The 18199-nt window shown below is 40.8% G+C and overlaps 2 protein-coding genes across 2 annotated transcripts; one reads left to right on the top strand and one right to left on the bottom strand.

Annotated features, from left to right (window-relative positions):
- Positions 1-495: 495 nt before the first annotated feature.
- rps6kl1 (ribosomal protein S6 kinase-like 1) lies at positions 496-8520 on the top strand. The gene is made up of 12 exons (XM_042500867.2): positions 496-530; positions 1161-1277; positions 1437-1610; positions 1951-2075; positions 3040-3132; positions 3232-3279; positions 4482-4614; positions 4717-6150; positions 6234-6323; positions 7480-7562; positions 7689-7784; positions 7988-8520. The coding sequence occupies exons 3-12, from the start codon at positions 1475-1477 to the stop codon at positions 8096-8098; spliced, it is 2349 nt and encodes a 782-aa protein (XP_042356801.2). The 5' UTR covers positions 496-530; positions 1161-1277; positions 1437-1474; the 3' UTR covers positions 8099-8520.
- A 414-nt stretch (positions 8521-8934) lies between these two features.
- dlst (dihydrolipoamide S-succinyltransferase) lies at positions 8935-17690 on the bottom strand. The gene is made up of 15 exons (XM_042501254.2): positions 17541-17690; positions 16506-16539; positions 16357-16396; positions 15903-15964; positions 15716-15790; positions 15537-15592; positions 14976-15084; positions 14489-14668; positions 14234-14319; positions 14005-14102; positions 11687-11817; positions 11232-11305; positions 11044-11127; positions 9855-10022; positions 8935-9631 (listed from the first exon to the last, which is right to left on the bottom strand). The coding sequence occupies exons 1-15, from the start codon at positions 17601-17603 to the stop codon at positions 9497-9499; spliced, it is 1395 nt and encodes a 464-aa protein (XP_042357188.1). The 5' UTR covers positions 17604-17690; the 3' UTR covers positions 8935-9496.
- Positions 17691-18199: the final 509 nt, after the last annotated feature.

Below are 18199 nucleotides of genomic sequence, written 5' to 3'. Positions count from 1 at the left end.
AGCTTCCACCCCCTTCTGTAAGCCGGCCCTCCCTTGGGGAAGTAACGACTCTCCTTTGTGCTGTGGCTGGAGCCTGGCTCCATCTGGTACCAACACCCAGCAGATTATGGCTTCTGGGCACTGTGACCCCTGTATTCATAGTTGACGGCAGACGTCAAAGAAATATTAAAGCTTATAATTTCACAAACTGGGCACTTTTGATGTGGAATTCAACAACACTAAAAGCTAAGCACAATCCATCTTGGAAGTAGAAGTCAGGATTGAAAATGGCCTTCAGTCAGTGCACACAAAAACAGTACTGTCTCTTTAAAGCGACCAGCATCTGTTAGGATGAGAGGGGGGAAGTGAGCGCCTTGTGTGAAATGGTACCCTAAAGTGACATCATGCTCAGCCAATCAGCAGCCTCGCCTGAGCTCTCTCCTCCTCCCCTGCTCCAGGGATGAGTGTTGAGGCTGCTGTAGACACGGGCTGCTGCTGCTGCCGCTGCTGATGCTGCTTCTGGGGTGGAGGACATGCTGGCCTCACATCAGGTACAGTGTGTGTATCAGTGAGCGTGCATCCTGTGCTATTTGTTCATCTATTTATCATGGTGGATTGTGAACTTATTGGCTGTGGAAGTGCATGTTGAGAAGATGGAAGAGACTGAAGATGGCTTTGTGTGTTTCATAACATTCCTTAGAGAGGATGTCGCCTCCATGACTGTAACCAGGATGGTGTGTGTGTGTGTGTGTGTGTGTGTGTGTGTGTGAGATGTTTTTGTTTCAGTCTGTAGCAAAAATATATATATATTTTGCATTAATGGGAATTTTTTTTAGTCAGCATTAGCCTCCACCAAAATAATCCACTTCATGTGATTTTAGATAGTGTGTGGGTTGGTGTCACATAAGTGTATCTACAGTGCAGCATATTATTGGGATAAAATAATAAAATTTTGTGTATTGACACTTTTTCCAGTGTAATCTTTAGGTTTCCATCAGGCTGTAGGGATACACCACTTTGTCATTTACCTGAGACACATGACAATGTGCCTCAGTGCTCTGAGTCATCTCCCTGTCATCTTGCAAATGTGCTTCTTTCCATTCATCAGAAATAGTAGGCACATGCTTGTGCTCACTTCCTGTGCTGGTCTGGAGGTTAACTCTTTGTTTCCGCTGGCTCAGATAATCATGCTGTGCTCTAAAGACCTGAGCCTTGGAGTCACTGGGGGCAGACACACAGCGAGCCCAGTGACAACAGACAGAGATGTGTCCTGCTGTTGATAAGACAAAGGAACAAAGGTGAGAAAACTCTTCGAGAGCAGCCGTGTGATTCACTCACAGCGGCTTAGGATTCACTTTCTGTTTTGTTTAAAGAGACAGCTTGTTCAAACCTCGACTTTCTGCCATGTCGAAATTAAGTCCAGCTGAATCATGTCTAACTTTTTATTCTGTGCTCAGGCCCATCTGGTCCTCAGCAGGTCCAAAACAAGACAGCGATGGCAAAGAGAGATTACCTGGTGGAGGCGGCCAAGCAGATCCGCATGGCACTGGACAGTGAGGTCAGCGAGGACTATGAGGCAGCTTTCAGTTACTATAAGAACGGTGTGGACTTGCTGCTGAATGGGGTTCAGTGTAAGTCAATCACATTTAGCCTTTCACACATGTATACAGTATAATGCTGTGTGATAATGACCAATTCCAAAAGGCGTGTTTGCACAAGACATGTGATGGGAGCATGTGAATAAAAACAGGAAGTCAGAAACCAAAGGTTAAACACAGATTTCCTCACTGGTCACACATTTCCCCCACAGTCTGATTAGTTAGTGGTGTGGAACCAAACCTTATCTGAGATAAAGGCTAAGGTTTAGTCAGGACAGAGTCTTAACTGGACTGTTAGATTTCGTCATTTCACACAGCTGCAACATTTGTCTTTGTTTTTACTGGTGTCTCATAAAGCTTATCTGTTTTACAGTGGACCCAAACAAGGATCGTAGGGAGGCTGTGAAGAGGAAGACAACTCAGTATCTGAAGAGAGCTGAAGAAATCTTCATAACACATCTGCAGGACAACCTCGGGAAGGGGAGCTCTCATTTAGGGGTAAGACTGTCATACTCTACTGTCAGTTACAAAATGTTAACCTTTCCTGCATCAGTATATGGTGGAAATTGCTCTAAGTCCTCCGCTACTTTTATAATTTTATTTAGACAAATACACATGTTCTACATATTGAAGGAGTTGTGTCCCCTGTGTCCTTACTGAAATCTACACCTATGTCTCTGAATGTACACTGAATGTAACTCCAGTGTAGGATTGAGGCATTTTTAGTTTTCACATTAAGTCTTATATTCAGTAAGTTGCATTAAAATGTCAGCATTCCTTTTACCTTTTAAGAGCTGAAGAACATAACAGAGCATGTCCTTTACTGCTTCTTACATTAGATGAAACATTCAGTACCTGTCTGTCTCACACAAAGGCAAGGAGAGTTTATTTATATAGTACATTTTAGCATCAAGGCAATACAAAGTGATCTATATAAAAACATCAGAGTGCAAAAGAAACACAGTAAAAAAGAACATTTGAATGCAACTTAAAAACAGGCGTTTAAGAGCGAGAGTCGAAAATATAAGCAAGTAAAATAATCAAGACGTATAAAATACAAAAATTAAAAAACAAGGTAAAATAGAATAAGACAGGTATAAAATACAGAAAATAAAAACAAGGCAGAATAGAAAATGACAGGTACAAAATACAGGAAATAAAAACAATGTGAAATAGAATATGACAGGTATAAAATACAAAAAAATAAAGTTACAGTGCAGTGTAAGAAATGAATCAATATTTGATTTAACAGAAAGCAGAAGCGAACAGAAAAGCATTCAGCCTTGATTTAGAGGAATGTAAAGTAAAAGTGGACCTGCAGTTTTCTTGGAGTCTTATTCATTGCAAATACTGTGTAAAAAATGTATTGTTTACAATGTGCTTTGTTGACTATCTGTTACTATCTACTGTCTATACTAGTGCACTAGTTGTAGCTAACAGCGTCTGTGGCTTTCATCGTCAGGGTTACAGCAGTCTGAGATTCCGTCCAATCAGACACTTGAGTTCGCCTGTGGAGGATCTGGAGATGTGCAAGGTGGTGGGAGTGACTGATAAGGTAATGCTGTAACACTTACCACCTTTGTGTTTCCATATCAGTGTTGTCTTTCTTTATTGACACTCTTTGATGTTATTAATTTTTTATTCCTGATTAAAGGTCCTGATTGTCCAAAGTATGGTCAACAAGGAGACATTTGTTGTAAAGGTGAGTATTCTTCCACAGTATCACGCTGACGGAAACCAGAGGTGCAGTCTAGAGTATAATACATTTAAATTAAAGACAGCTCCATTGATAGCAGAGATGTTTTGGGGGTTGTCGTCTGGCGGCAAGCCAGGCCTTGTATTCTGTGGCAGGACAGTCGATGGGAGCTCTCTCCATCCTGTCTCCCTGAGTATCATCCAGCATTGATCTGCCTGAAAGCTCTCACCCTTTTAGGCAGTGCAAGTGCACCTCAGATTTCAGTGACCAGAGAGACGTGGTAATTTCTAAAGGGGCAATCCAAGCAGTCTTTTTTTCTGTTAACCATGTCTGGTTTAATATTAATATTAAAGGGACAGTTTGTATGAGGTTCCTATACATAGTGTATTACACAGTGGATGTCAGCTGGCACGCCTCCAGTTTGGAGAAGCAGGTCGGAGTCCGACATGGAAGCTAAGAAATGTACTGCTGTGGAGAGGTCAGCAAAAAAAAAAAAAAAAAAAAATGTAGCCACCTAAAAAAATCAGTCTAGGGGAAGGCTATATTTAGATTATTTTCACTGCTTTAGCTTGCTGTCAGACAACGACTTCCAGTGAGGGAACTGAAGGCCAGACTCCATTATGTGTTTGAACACAGGAGCTGCTGTTCTTCCACTGCCTCATACAGTTATTTTGTTTGTGTTATTGTGTGACTTTTGGTTAATCTGAACTAACCCTTTTAAACACCAAAATCCCACAATAAAGCAAACTAACTAACTGATCAAAGCAACAGTGCACAAGCAGCTCCTATGCTCCGTGAGCTAAAATAACTGTTTTTGTAGACGGATTCTTGTGGCTTTGACAAGAGCATAGAAACTGAGGTCGTGAACAGCCTTCCTGTAGGAAGTGGCTGTTTGACATTAAGGTAAAGCAGTGAAAATACTCTAAATAAAGCATACACTTAAAAAGATATGGATTTTTTTAGATGGGACTTTTTTCGGTGGCTGAAATAGGTTTTGCTGCCACCCCCATCTCCAACAGTACATTGCTTGGCTTCTGTGTCGGTACTCCAGCCTGCTTCTCCAAACTGGGGACGTGCTGGCTGGCATCTTCTGTATGTAACACACCGACTATGGATAACTACCTCATACACTGAAAAAAATCCAAACTATTCCTTTAATATGTGCATTTTCTAAAAACAATAGTCATTGAGAGTGTGTGTTCTTGCAGAGTCTGGTCAAGTCGAGCTGGGAGAGCAGGGACCAGCCAACCATCATTCCTCAGGGGGTGCCATACATGGTTAAGCTGCTAAGATATTACGTCAGCGAGGATACTGTTTACCTGCATCTTGAGCATATCAAAGGTAAGCTGTCACTGCTCTGTCCTCAGTGCTCAGCTGGGAAATGTCGGACTGATATTGAAGCTTGCATGTGCACCGATGTCTAATCTAATGTTTCTTTCCTAGGTGGGAGGCTCTTCTCCAAGCTGCTCAAGCTTAGGAACGAGAAGGCCAAGGAACACCCAGAATGCTTCACTTCTGGCCAGCACAGCATCAAACTGAAGACCAGCCACACCTCACCCACCATCAGCACAGACTACCAGCACAAAAGCGAAGGGAGCGCAGGAGTGATTCCACAGAAATTAATCGATGAGAGCCCGGACATGGACTTTGCCACCTCATGGGATGAGACCCAGCAGCGACTGGAGAGCTGTGGGACTCACTCCTACATTGAGGAGACGGGTTGTCTGCAGAACACACGCTCCGCAGCATCATTTTATACCAAGCTTGATCGGTTAAGTCTGAATTCAGGCCCATCTAGGACAAAAGTAAACGCCCGCATCCATCCACCAGCTCCCAGTTTGTGTTTGCACTCCAGTGAAACTCAGGAACAGCCCGCTCTTCCTCTCTCTTGTGCCCGTGTCAGTCAGGCTCTCGGTGTCATGTCAGAACTCCATAAAAACAAAGCTGGGATGGGACTCACAGAGTGCAGCTCTGAGTTTGAAGCGGCTTGGAAAGCCGCGGATCCAGCACAAAACTGTGAGCAAATAAACCCCTATGCAGTGACTGACAGTCATTCAAATAGCACGCTAGGACAAACACCACCTCATACAAATCAGACCTCATTCATAAAATCGCCAAACAGTGAAAATAATGGTCTGAGTTCCTCCCCTGCCATTTTGCATCTTCCTCTCCATTGCCAAACCCAGATCCGTGGCAGGGCATCATGGGATACCAACGGCTCTCACCAAGGATCTGTTTTGAGCTGTAACTCCGCAGATGTGATTGCAGACTCAAAGCAGGACAGCAGCCCCACTTCAGAGGAAAGAAACGGCATGGTAGTCATCAGGAGCACAGACAGAGCAGTATTTTCTGAGCACACAGACACAAGGAGCACCTCAGACAGCTCCTGGCTTTCCTCTGCCCCCCTCTGCCACAGCATCGCAGCAAAACAGGGGACGTTTTCAGGGCTCCCCCTGGCCCTCTCAGGGGTGAAGGGGGAAACACAATCCAGTGAGGGTGTGGAGGACGCCTGCGACTTGCAGAGTCCGACAGAGAAGGTGGCACCTGGAAAAGAGCGATCATTTTTGAGCTGGTTCTCCTCTGGCCCTCCTGGAGCTCCTCTCCACAGGAGCAAAGAGGATGCTTTCCTTAAATCAGGGAGCTCGGAGGGGCAGGGGGAGGACCAGATCATAGAGGTGGATGGATGGTGCCACCTGCCTCCGATCCCTGTGAAGTCCTCCGGGCCGACAGAGAAGGCCATGCAGACCTGTTGGGGGCTTCCAGAGGCAGAGGTTCGTGTTTGGGGGGCTCAGATCCTGCTGGCACTAGAAAGTCTGCATCAGCAAGGCATCCTGTGTCGGGACCTCAACCCTAGAAATGTTCTGCTCACCAGCAACGGTGAGTTCATCCAATGCCTTTAAAAGTTTGTGTGTGGAAAACTAATACTTTTTTGATTTTGATCAAACATAATGTTTTCACAGGAAAGGTGTGTTTGACTTTTTTCGGACAGTGGAGTGAGGTTCAGTCAGAGATCAGCTCCAAAGCCATGGAACAGATGTACTGTGCTCCAGGTAAAAAATATGCATTTCTGTTCAGGGGGGTGAAAGAGGGCACAGACAATGTTTTTGTACTTTTGTACTTAGTATACATAAGCCAGAGTGCATGACACAGCATTAAAATAGAGCTTGTTTATTGAAAAAAATGTCCTAAAATCCTAGAAACATGTAAGTGCTGCGAATGGCCCCAGGCCCCCTGTCATTTTGCAAAAGTGCCCCCCAAGTAAAGCCAGTTGAGTATACACACTTGGCATACAGTAAAAGTGCAACCGCGGCGATCGATGCCACTACATCTTACTCTCTGCACCAGCGTTTCCCAAAACTCTCCTCAAGTACCACAAGTCCTGCATGTTTCAGCTCTCTCCCTGCTGCATCACAGCTGATTAAAATGATGGGCTCATTATCAAGGAGTTCATAGATTTTGGGAAGGGAAAAAGTGGCATTGCCAATTTTAAAAATGTTGTATTTAAATATATATATATTTGCATACTGGGGTACCTAAACAGTCTTGAAATTGTTAACACATTATAAACACTCTAACTTTGGAAATGGTGATAGACGTAAGTACATGTGTTTATTCACTCATGATTTAATTGTATCATTTAATTTCTTGGTGTAATTTCATAAAATCAGTGTGTGATTTTACTTATCTCCAATTGTTCTTAGGGCGTTAAAATGAGGAATATAATTATCACAGTCTTATTTTTTTTTTTTAAGTTTTCTATGTTTTGAAATAACTGACTTGATCTTTTGTGATTTGTAATCATATTGGCAATATGTATGTAAAGCGGATCATGGCCTGGGTGGGTCTATAAGACTGGATTTGGAAATAGATTTAGACTCTCATTCATCATTCATCTCAAGAACTCATTTGAAATTTTGTTTTCTTTGCATTAAAGCCAGCGGTAGGTGGTGATGCTGAAGTATGTGTGAATGAGGGGCCCAAATTGTAAAATTTTGTCCCCCTGTCCATAATTCCTGGTGACTGGCCTGTTACTGTAATCTGAAAACAGTGGCTGTTTCTTAGTGTAATCTGCCACCTAGTGGCAAGATTAAGCTGGTCCACGTTACTCTGACTAAGAGATCAAGTGCTGCACATTGACATCAAAATGAACGAACAAAAAATGTTGCACAAGAATACAACTGAACTCACCTGATTGTATGTTGACAGAGATTGGTGGCGTGTCCAGGGTCACAGAGGCCTGTGATTGGTGGAGTCTCGGGTCTTTGCTGTTTGAACTCCTAACAGGAATGGTAAGCAAAGGCTTTATAAGCGTGAGGTTTTTTAACAGAGTAAAGCCTGCAACATTGTCATTTTGCACCATACCTGTAAACTCTGGCACTGGGTCATGGTTTTGTGTCTGCTCACTGTGCCTCCAGCCTCTGTGGCAGCTCCACCCTGCAGGAATCCACTCTCACACCCAGCTGATCATCCCCAACCACCTGAGCGCTGCAGCTGCGTCTCTGCTCACTGAGGTTAGATTTAAGGCTGGAAACACATGCAGGGCTTCTCTTCAAAACATTGTGTTCATCATCATTAAATCCTACACACACACACACACACACACACACACACACACACACACACACACACACACACACACACACACACACACACACACACACACACAGTGATTTTATCTTACAGTATCTCCTCTCTCCATTCTGCTGCTCCACAGTTACTTCAGTTTGATGCTGGCTACCGCTTGGGTTCTGGAGGTGGAGGCGTGAGTGACATCAAGTGTCATCCCTTCTTCAGCAGTGTTTCCTGGAAAGCTCTGAGCTGCTAGGACTGAGGTGCAGCTGCTGCACCTCAGTCCTGCACTGGAATTGAAGTTCAAGCGCTGAATCCTCAAGTGGTCAAAATGAATGCAGTACCAGATCCCTGGTTTTCTTTGCATTTTGTGCTTCCCAAAGAAAAATGACAATAAAAACTGAAACTTGAACAAAACTGGTAAACCATGTCCCTTCCAAAAACATGAAACAAATGGATTTATTTTACCTCCAAAACTCAGATATGATGGGAATTTTATCTTTGATGCAATTTTGGTATATCTAAATTTTATAGTATACAGGCATATTATAAACTACGCATGCAAACTGATGCCACTTAAGCCTAAATTTCTGACAATTACAAATGTTTGGATTGTCTACCATTAAATATTGTATACGAACAATGATATTACGCAATAAATTGTTCCCCTTTTACTGATCCATTTATCTTTTGAGGCCTCTGTGTGTCATAACTGCTCAACAGGATATACATGACCATTTAAAATAGATCACTGTAGGGTGGGACTTTTTGTGTAGGGATGGTTCGGATTTTGTGAATTGGGGTTGTATCGAGTACCTATCAATAGTCAGTGTATTACACACAGTAGGTGTCAGTCAAAATCCCAGTTTTAGAGAAACGGGCTAGAGTCTGACAAGGAAGCTAAGGAATGTACTGGATGGAGGTTAACAAGAAAACAAAGTCTTTTTTTTGTATTAATATTATAATCTTTCACCCATCTTCGCACTGTGTGGAAGAACCACCTTTTACGCCATCAATGCCCCAGCTCTATTAAATTTAGCTACCCAGACTATCTGTATGAAATGACAAAAAAAAAAAATCAAAAACAAAAACTACAGTCGAGTCATGTAGCTTTTATTGTTTAAAACTTTCTTTTTTCTTAAATAGTCTTTCTTACACAGCATAAAGAGAACTTTCCTCATTTGTGTGAAACAGATGGCATAAATTCTCAGTCTGAACATTTTAGAACATAGTGTTTCTTGGTTTCTGGCCCAATGTGTGTTCATTGTTCTTCTCTCAACCAAAATAATGAAATGACACTATGCAGTTTATCTATGTTTGTCATTCATCTCACAATTGGTTGAAAGCTTTCCATTTGTATGTAGAAAATGACATATGGCGCATGAGTAATAGAATATATATTTTTTTGATCTAAAGACCAGCACCACAGAAACCCCAGACCCCGACATTTCTCCACAACAGCACCAAGCCATTTACCTCTGCCAGCCCCACAAATGTCCATCGCACAACTCAACTGTTCCCCAAAAATCCCTTCTTTTTCTAGTTTACCAATACAACAATACATCAACTGCAGTTACGGTAATGTTCATCAGGTGAGTACAGCCACTGTTTGTGTAGGGTGGTTTGTTTGGTTGGGCCTGGAGTTCACAAGGATTTACATGTCAAGGAGCAGCACCCTGGGGTCCTCTACCACTGACTTGATCTTGCGCAAGAAAGTGACGGCCTCTCTTCCATCGATCAGGCGATGGTCGTACGTCAGGGCGACATACATCATGGGACGGATCTCCACCTGAGCGAGAGAAAAAGAGTCAATGCGTGCAAGATTAAAACCAGTTAACACTTAATAACTGGCCAGACAAAAGCTGTAAGAATGACAGAGATTTAACAAGCCAAACCCAGTAAGTTATTTAATTAGTTTTCACATTCATTTTCCATATGTGATCGTTTTATCGGTCAATACATTGTTTTTTTTATCTTTATGTATTTCAATGTTTAACACTGAGGAAACAAACCTTGCCACCGACTGCAACAGGCCTGTCAAAGATGCCGTGCATGCCTAAAATGGCAGACTGTGGTGGATTGATAATAGGTGTGCCGAACATGGACCCAAACACGCCACCGTTGCTGATGGTGAAGGTTCCTCCGTCCATGTCCTCAACAGCCAGCTCATTCTTACGGGCCTGCAAAAACACATCCACAATTAAGAACCTTTCACAACTACTGTAAAAAAAAAAAAAACACAGAATGAGCAATTATGACAAACTTAAAATTAGGTCTGGATGATATAAAGAAAATCAAATATCACAATATTGTTGACCTAATACTTTGATATCAATATTGCAGCAATATTGTTGGGTCAAGTATTGGTACTTTCACCAAATATTACACAATTAATTTTCTTTTTAAATAAACAGTAATCAGTAATCCCCTTTACATACAGAAATAGATATGTGCCCTTTAATGTGAGCGACGCCCTCATACTTAACAAATAAAGCAAACAGATGGCACTAGAGGGCAGTCAAAAGTTTCTGACAAAAAACAACATGGTGTCGAAAGAGGAGGTCATAATAATGTACTTTTTAACAGAGGAAGCGTGATAGACAACGGTGTCCTGTGAGGCCATTATAAACACTGCGAAATAAAGATGGAGAATTCTTCTCATTATTTTACTGATTTGTTCCATTCTGCTGTTTTTTAAATGATTTTGTTGTCTCCTACAGTCGTGTCTCACTTGAAGCACACTACATAGCCCCTATGATTTCTGGTTAAACTGCTCGGTTTTGTCCGTATTTGTAAGATTTCATAAAATATGTCCAATTACAGGCCTAATAAATGCAGAGTATTGTGTACATATCCAACGTTCAGCATAAAAGAGTCAATCTATGACAAACACACAACTCAAAAGTCGCATCACTATATTTTTGACCAAATACCTCGATATCTTTATTGCTGCAATATTGTAGGGTTATTATCACAATAGTGTATTAAGTGGGTAAAGGGAAATAATAAAACAGAAATGTCTGGTAAATTCAGAAAATTACATCACTTTACTGTAACGCAGCCTTTTAAAACAGGAAAAGACAACATTTAAGATATTACCATATCCACAATCTGAGACTATATCTAGTCTCATCAATAAAGTATTAATATAATACCCATCCCTACCTAAAGTGTATCATAACACACACAATAAAACATTACCTTTTCTCCCAACAAATTGATGGCCTTCTCAATATCGGCAAAATTCATTCCCTCTACGCTTCGGATTACAGGAACCACCAGACCCTGAGAGAGAAGACACATGCTGAATTTTCCTGCCCTTCACATTAGAGACAAGTGGGCTGTCAAGCACTTACACTAAGTATTACAATATAATGCACTTGTCTCACCTTTGGCGTGGCCACAGCCACGCTGATGTCGACGTAGTCCCTGTACACAATCTCTTTGGTTGTGTCATCAATGACTGAAAACACAAAGAAAGCATGAACACCGTAAACGGAACCAGTTTGTGAACAAGTTAACTGTAAATCTTCAATACATTTCCATCAAGATTAATTTCTTTTTACGTGTGCCATTTTCTGTAACCGGTGGAGGGTGAAACCCACAGACTATTTATTCAGACCCCCCCCGCTTCATTGTGGTATATATCTAAATAGGTCAGGGTGGTCTAAAGGCAGTAAATAAGTTAGTGCTGGTTTTGAGGTTTGGCAGTGAGATATAGTGAAACTTAAATCGTTTTCTTCACCACACACACTTGCAGTCACTTGTGCCCATACGTGCAAAGATACAGTCATACTGACACCACAAAGTGAGATTTCGCAGTCTTTTAAGGTGAAATCTATACCGGCATTGACAGCAGGTTGGTCAGTCAGAGCATAGGCAGCAGCCTTCACGAATGCAGACATGAAGCCCAACTTGATGTTGTGCTTTTTCAGGAAGGCGTCTTTGTAAGACTTCCTCATCTCTGTGATGTTGCTGTCGGGGAAAAAAATGCATACATCAGCTAACAGTTTAGGATTAAGGCAACAAGCAGTTATGACATTAACGGAGGAAATTTTACTAGAAGAAAAAATATCAGGGAGCCTACGTGTTTAGAAAGAATTGAATACACATTCATACCTAGAAGGTACAGATGTGCATATTAAGTAAATTATTTAACAATTACTTTAGTGAAATGGATTTTTATCATTAAAAAACACTTCATATTCAAGGCGTCTGTCATGTCTGCGACTCTGAATCACTCAAATTCAGTAGGCCAATACATGCGCTTATTAGACAAAAGCTTCGGACAGATTAACCGAGCTGGTAACTGTTTTGTCGTGCAACAATTAGTACAAGTTCGTTCATAAATGCTCATTAAAAACTTGCATTTATTAGCTTAAATCATTTCTTTTTTTTGCTTGAAATGGGTCATTGCACACTTAAATAGAAACCTTAAAAAAATATTATTTTCAAAATGTATAGACTCAAGACAAAAGTAATTCCTCTCATTCATCACGTATGACCCTCTGGAGGTGTCTGGCAGTGTATTTATCTGCAGAGACTTTGCCCTCTGCTTGTATTTTCTCATTCTCTTCTCATTTTGCTGTGTTCAGGGCGCTTTATAAAAAGGTAGCTAACAGGTGCCAGACTGTAAGCAGTACCCATCCAAGAGAAAGCTATAGAGATTGTGGACACAGCTCCAAAAAACCCCAAATATAGCAAGGTGAAACACCAAGTGTAAAAAGTTGGGATTAGGTTTTACTTTTCATACTGTTTTCAAACAGTAGCTGACAATTCCTACATAGTATACTTTTAAGGTGTACTAAACTTACCAAAGATATACTAGAAACAGAAATTAGAAACTCTGTGAAATTACTTTTTCAAATATTGTAATTATGTTAAGAGAGATACAGGTCATAAAGCTAACATCACTTTCAAAGGAAAACCAACTATGCCTTTATATTGAATGCTGTTGCAGATCGTGGTAAATTAAAGCGATTGAAATTGGCCCGCTAATCGTTTCATCATTGCTCATTTTTCTCCTGTATCTCTCTTTTTAATTGTTTGTTTTCCTGTCTCTAACCCTGTTGAAGCTCTAGGGTTTCTCCGCTAACATAATTAGCCCCTCCCAAGACACAGACTCTCCGAGAAAGGAGAGAAGAAGCGATAAAAATCTTCACTTTCTAGAGCCTGTAAATCTTATTGGGCTGTCATAAAAGCCCATATCGGTTGAGGCTGCTCTTCCACTCAGAGCGCAGGTCTCTGTGGGCCCCTACAGATGCTCCAGCCTCCTGCTCTGACTAGCTCCTTCGGCTCCAGATGAGCCCTAACATGGGAAGTCTTCCTCCAGACCGTCAATGTCAATCTAATTAGGATACATAGAAAACCCTGAATAGCCGAAAGCCGACACCACACATTTGCGGGGAAAAGAAATCCTCAAAGTGTCCTCTTCAGCACAGGGGGCCAAGTGCAGACAATAACATTTCCTTGTAAATTAATAAAACCTGTTTTAACAATTCTTATCTTCGTTTTAGATGGCATTACGACCAAATATTTACATTCCAGTGTTTAAGAGGATATCGGGTTTCAAAAAGCTTTTCCTATTGGGCAGATTCCAATCTATAACCATTTGTGCAAGTGTTGTTTTGGCTTTTAAAAAGGATATACATACAGTATGTGGACTGGACACATACTGCCTACACTCTACAAGGTTTTGTTGTCACATTTCTGGAATTTATGATAATTTTGAAAAATATCAATAATTGATAAGATTTTTGATACAACGGGGAAAACTGACACTGAGGTAATAAAATTTAATTTAAAAAACTAAATTATAAATACAACACGGCTATAACATGACAATGATGACTTCTTTTCTTGGTTAGTAGCAGAGAACAGCAGAATAAATGTAGTAAAAATTAACAATAGGAGAGAGGGAGAAAGTGCAGCTGGTACCTGTGTAGTGATACTGTGGAAAATGAGTATTGAGACTGTTTCCAATATTCAGATTCAATATGTATCGTTAAATCGATATTTTGACAAAGCTACTATAAGGTCTGTCTTTTTCCTTCAATTTTTTCTTCTTGTATGCATTTTCACATAAAATCACATTTCACATTAAATATCTAAAATAGCACTGAGGGCTTAACAATGTAGGTCAACTAATTTAGAGTTTCCTACCTCATGTCGACCTCATTAAACGTAGTCAGCATAGCGCAGGTGTTTTGGGCTTCCTTCAGTCTCTGGGCAATTCTCAGTCTCATGCGGTTCATCTTAACCTAAAATGAAAAAAACGAATAAGCAGATTCTGTAAACAGTTCTCAACTCTTAGCTACTCCACTCAACTAGACCAAATCCAAAAGTGTTTAGATACTCCAAACATTAATTAGGTGTGATTTTTGCATTTTACCCTGCTCTCTGTCCTGGCTCCTTTAGCCACTCCCTCAGCTGGAGCTGCTGGTGCAGCTGCAGCAGCGGTGGGCTTGATGGCTGAAACTATGTGGAAGACATAAAGAAGCAGTTAATATCTCTACACATCAGTTTAGTGGGAACGGTGAAAGCCGCTGCCTACAATGAATAATCATGTAAGCTAGAGGTCAAGAGCGCAGATGTCAAGCAAAACAGTTCTCACATGACACAGGCCGTCTGTCTCATGACAACTAACCTGGTTTGGTGTCCATAGCATGTGCTGGCACAGGTGGCACAGGGGGCATAGTGGTGGGAATGGGGCCCACAGCTGAGGGGGGTGGAGGGGGAGGGGGAGGAGGAGCAGCAGAAGGTGGTGGAGGGGCGGCGGCGGCCGGCGCCTCAGCTTTTGGAGCCTCTGCAGCTTTGGGAGCACCAGCTAAAGACACAGAGGTGAACAGTTAGGATCGGTCAGCATATAAAATAATATGGCTTTGTTGAATACTCGATATTGATTAGTCATTTACAGCATTCTACTGCCTTTTATTTTTGAATAGCAGACGGTTGCTATTGACTCAGTTCTGATCATAGACACCAGAGGACTCAATAAAATTACTTTCAGTTTCTTTTCTAGTATAGTGGAGAAATATGTTAACAAATATGTTGCAATAATGTCTTGCTGGCTGTACATTATCCCAAACATATGAAAATAAATACATTTTTAATGAAAATTCAATATTTAAGACCTCCTTTTCGAAGCTTGAAGAGTGGAGTTCCTCCCTCCACCTTCCCTCCATCAGGGACCAAAAGCTCCTCAATCACTCCAGCAGCAGGAGAGGGAACCTGCACTGATGTCTAATAGCAGGAAAAAGAATAAAAACCATCAAAACCAGTCAAAACCATCACAAGGTTAAAAATGTAAATAGTTCTAGGACATTTTGTAAATAGAGATATGTTGTGATTTGGCTGGTGCCAGTGTAACGACTGCAGGCATTTATTTAAGCGCAAGCTTAACCATTATGACCAGGTCAATGTCTTTGTAACAGTTTTATTTTAAAAAATATATTAAAAAACAGGAGAAAATGAGACATTTTAGTAATGACTTTCTTGTCTCTCACACCAGCACCACAAATATGAGTTTTTAAAAAGTAAATGGGACAGCTATTTTGGGAAAAGAACAACATCCGCCAATACTTTGATTTATGTTGTGCCACACACTCTGAAAGGATTTCACTTTTGTGGGCAAAGCCCTTAAACTACTAGAATCACAAACATGGTGAATTTGTATGACATTTACATAGTTTTACCTTGTCAGTCTCAATTTCGCACACCACCTCGTCCTCAGAGACAGTGTCTCCGACAGCTGTAAGAAGAAAGCTTTAGTTTTATATGCAAACATATTACCTTTTGTTTAGTCTGGTTAAAAATGTGCTAGTGTCTGTTTCAAAAATAATTTCTATATGTTAGTTAATAAAAAAGGAGTTACCTTTCTCCCACCTCACGTCCCCCTCTGTGACAGATTCTGCAAACGCAGGGGTCTTGACTGTGACGACTTCATCTCCTAGAGAACCAAGACAAGTCAAGGGAGATGCATTTCTTTACTCTACACAAGAATGGTTGTGCTTAATATTCAGACAAGTGTAGAACCAAAAGGCACGCGGGCTCAAACATACTGTAGGCTGCAGACGTCCTGAAGTACTGGATTTGGAAGACGCTGGACCGGGGATTAGGTTTTCTGAAAAAACAAACAAACAAACAAAAAAAACAAAACAACAAACCAATAAGAAAAAAAAAACATATTAAGTAAATTAAACAACATCAGATAAGTCATAAAATTCCCCATAATTACTTCAAATTATCATCCAAGAGTGCAACAAAATTGCTCATTTCTGATTTGATTTGTGTGTATGGAACAGTATATGCTATATACTGATAACTGGGACATAGATTAATGACAGTGCATGCATGATGGCAAATTTACGACACTTTGGGAGCCAGTGTTGATGACTGACGGCTTGAAGACTGTCCATGTCATTCATCAAATCTATGCTGTGAACGTTGTACTTAAATTCTGATAGTAACGTTGCTTGTGGATTGTTCAGTGTTCTTAAGGGTTAATGTACTTACACATTGTTGTTCAAAGTGATAGAATGGCTCGCAGATAGAGCTGTAAGAAAACAGTCACAGTCAATGAGTTAATAATTTCTTGCCACAGGACTATCCCAATGCAAAGATAGGATTTTACACTTCATGCTTGAAACAGCAACCACACATACCTGCCGTTGCCCGACGAGCTAATGCATTATTCCCCTGTGACAAGATATGGTTAACCATTACAATGCATATTCAGATTTTTAAATGTTAAGCATTGTGAAAACAAGTCACTCTCCAAAGTTTCTCAAGCATAAAATGTCTAGAGGAATATGCAGCCATGAGTTGGTTAGCAAAGACATCAAGGTCAATAGCTAATGTCTTAAAATGATAAAAGACAGCAGTTGGGATTGTATATAAATAGCTATGGAGTCAACAACATGTCAGTGCTGTCGGTCAAAGGTCACTTCTACGCGCTTGAAGATGACCTTTGACATAATCGATAAATGTAACTGACAAACAGGTGGCTTGTGTACTAGTTTTTCAAAAGAACTGCAACAACAAAAGCATAAAGGATATTTTGGTAGTTGTAAGTAAGTAGCTGCATTAAAGCTCAATGATCAAGTGCTAATCTGAATGACAAGCTGACAATTAGACACTTAACAGGACTTTGCTGACATTTTACTTTGTTTATTTCGCTTGAAATGCAGCGACAGGATGTTACACTGTACACTAGAACAACATTAACATAAGACTTTCACTACATTGGCTTAACTAGGCTTAGTTTTCTCTCATTAACCACAGTATGACCTCAGCGTGGCAGCTACGAGCATCTAGCTAAGCTACCCGTTCATTTAGCTTAGAGTGGCTAGCATGTTCTTGCTAGCTAGCAAAATACTACTGGACAACTTTGAATTAACTGACCACGAACATGGACAAGCTACTTCCTGTTAGGTCAAACACCTTTAACGTTCATGTCAAAATGTGATGCCAACTTAGCACAGAGAGGACTGCTTTAAACTTTGACACCGACTGCAGCAAAGACTTGTGAAGTTAAGTGTCAGACTGTCCTTGGCTTACAATGTTACGGCCTGACCGTGGCCTACAGCTAATGCTAATGCTAGCTCTGATAGAGCTGAAGCTGTGCCTTCGCCCACAGAGACAGCGAGGACTCCTGTCGCGAGCGGCGAGCAGTAACATTTTATTAGCTGGTCGCCTACCTGGCGGATTGCAGAGAGGGAACGGCCGAAATTCCTGGTGAGACACCGGGAATGGGATAACATGGTGGCTGTGTGACAGCAGCCTGTCAGCGGAAGGGAACTCCGGTCACACCGACGAGCAAGAGGCGAGGAAGTAGTGTGGGATAAACCAAGTGCTCCGAGCACAGGGGGGGGAGGAGGGGGAGTCCTCACTGAGGTCCCCTCTGACCTCCTGTACTCCTCCTGTAACCACTGGCTACTGAGATCTACAAATCACATTACAGTATAAATATTGTGCAAAGATAAATAGATATAAGATAATAAATATAAGAGAGCATAAGATAACATGATATAGAAACATGATCTAAATATATATATATATATATATATATATATATATATATATATATATATATATATATATATATATATATATACACACACACGTTTTTTTTCTTCCAAAAACGAGAATACGGCTAGTAATGATAAAGCCCTAGAAATAATAATCTGTCATTCTGTTACTTGAGTATATGTTTGGTTTTTTTTTTTTACATTCTGCAGCTGTTAACATAATCACATACATTTAACTAGTTTTACAACTCTATTGAAATATATCTATATTTTTGATAATGGCATTTGTAAAATGTTCTGTCCTCAATTAATTCTAATTCCTCCAAGTA

The sequence above is a fragment of the Plectropomus leopardus genome, chromosome 14 (genome assembly GCF_026936395.1).
Source record: "Plectropomus leopardus strain MGB_pleo_1.0 chromosome 14, ASM2693639v1, whole genome shotgun sequence".
NCBI classification, from domain to species: domain Eukaryota; kingdom Metazoa; phylum Chordata; class Actinopteri; order Perciformes; family Serranidae; genus Plectropomus; species Plectropomus leopardus.
Note: the sequence above shows the minus strand (reverse complement) of the source record. Positions and strands in the feature narration are given on the sequence as shown.

Bases quoted from the DNA above. Each gene is read 5' to 3' on its own strand.
- rps6kl1 (XM_042500867.2), top strand. From the start codon at position 1,475: ATGGCAAAGAGAGATTACCTGGTGGAGGCGGCCAAGCAGATCCGCATG. The intron at 3,280-4,481 runs GTGAGTATTCTT...GTGTTCTTGCAG, and splicing joins AGGAGACATTTGTTGTAAAG to AGTCTGGTCAAGTCGAGCTG. The intron at 6,324-7,479 runs GTAAAAAATATG...GTATGTTGACAG, and splicing joins ACAGATGTACTGTGCTCCAG to AGATTGGTGGCGTGTCCAGG.
- dlst (XM_042501254.2), bottom strand. From the start codon at position 17,603: ATGTTATCCCATTCCCGGTGTCTCACCAGGAATTTCGGCCGTTCCCTC. The intron at 16,540-17,540 runs GTAGGCGACCAG...ATCTTGTCACAG, and splicing joins CCCTCTCTGCAATCCGCCAG to GGGAATAATGCATTAGCTCG. The intron at 15,965-16,356 runs GTAAGTACATTA...TTGTTTTTTCAG, and splicing joins ATCACTTTGAACAACAATGT to AAAACCTAATCCCCGGTCCA.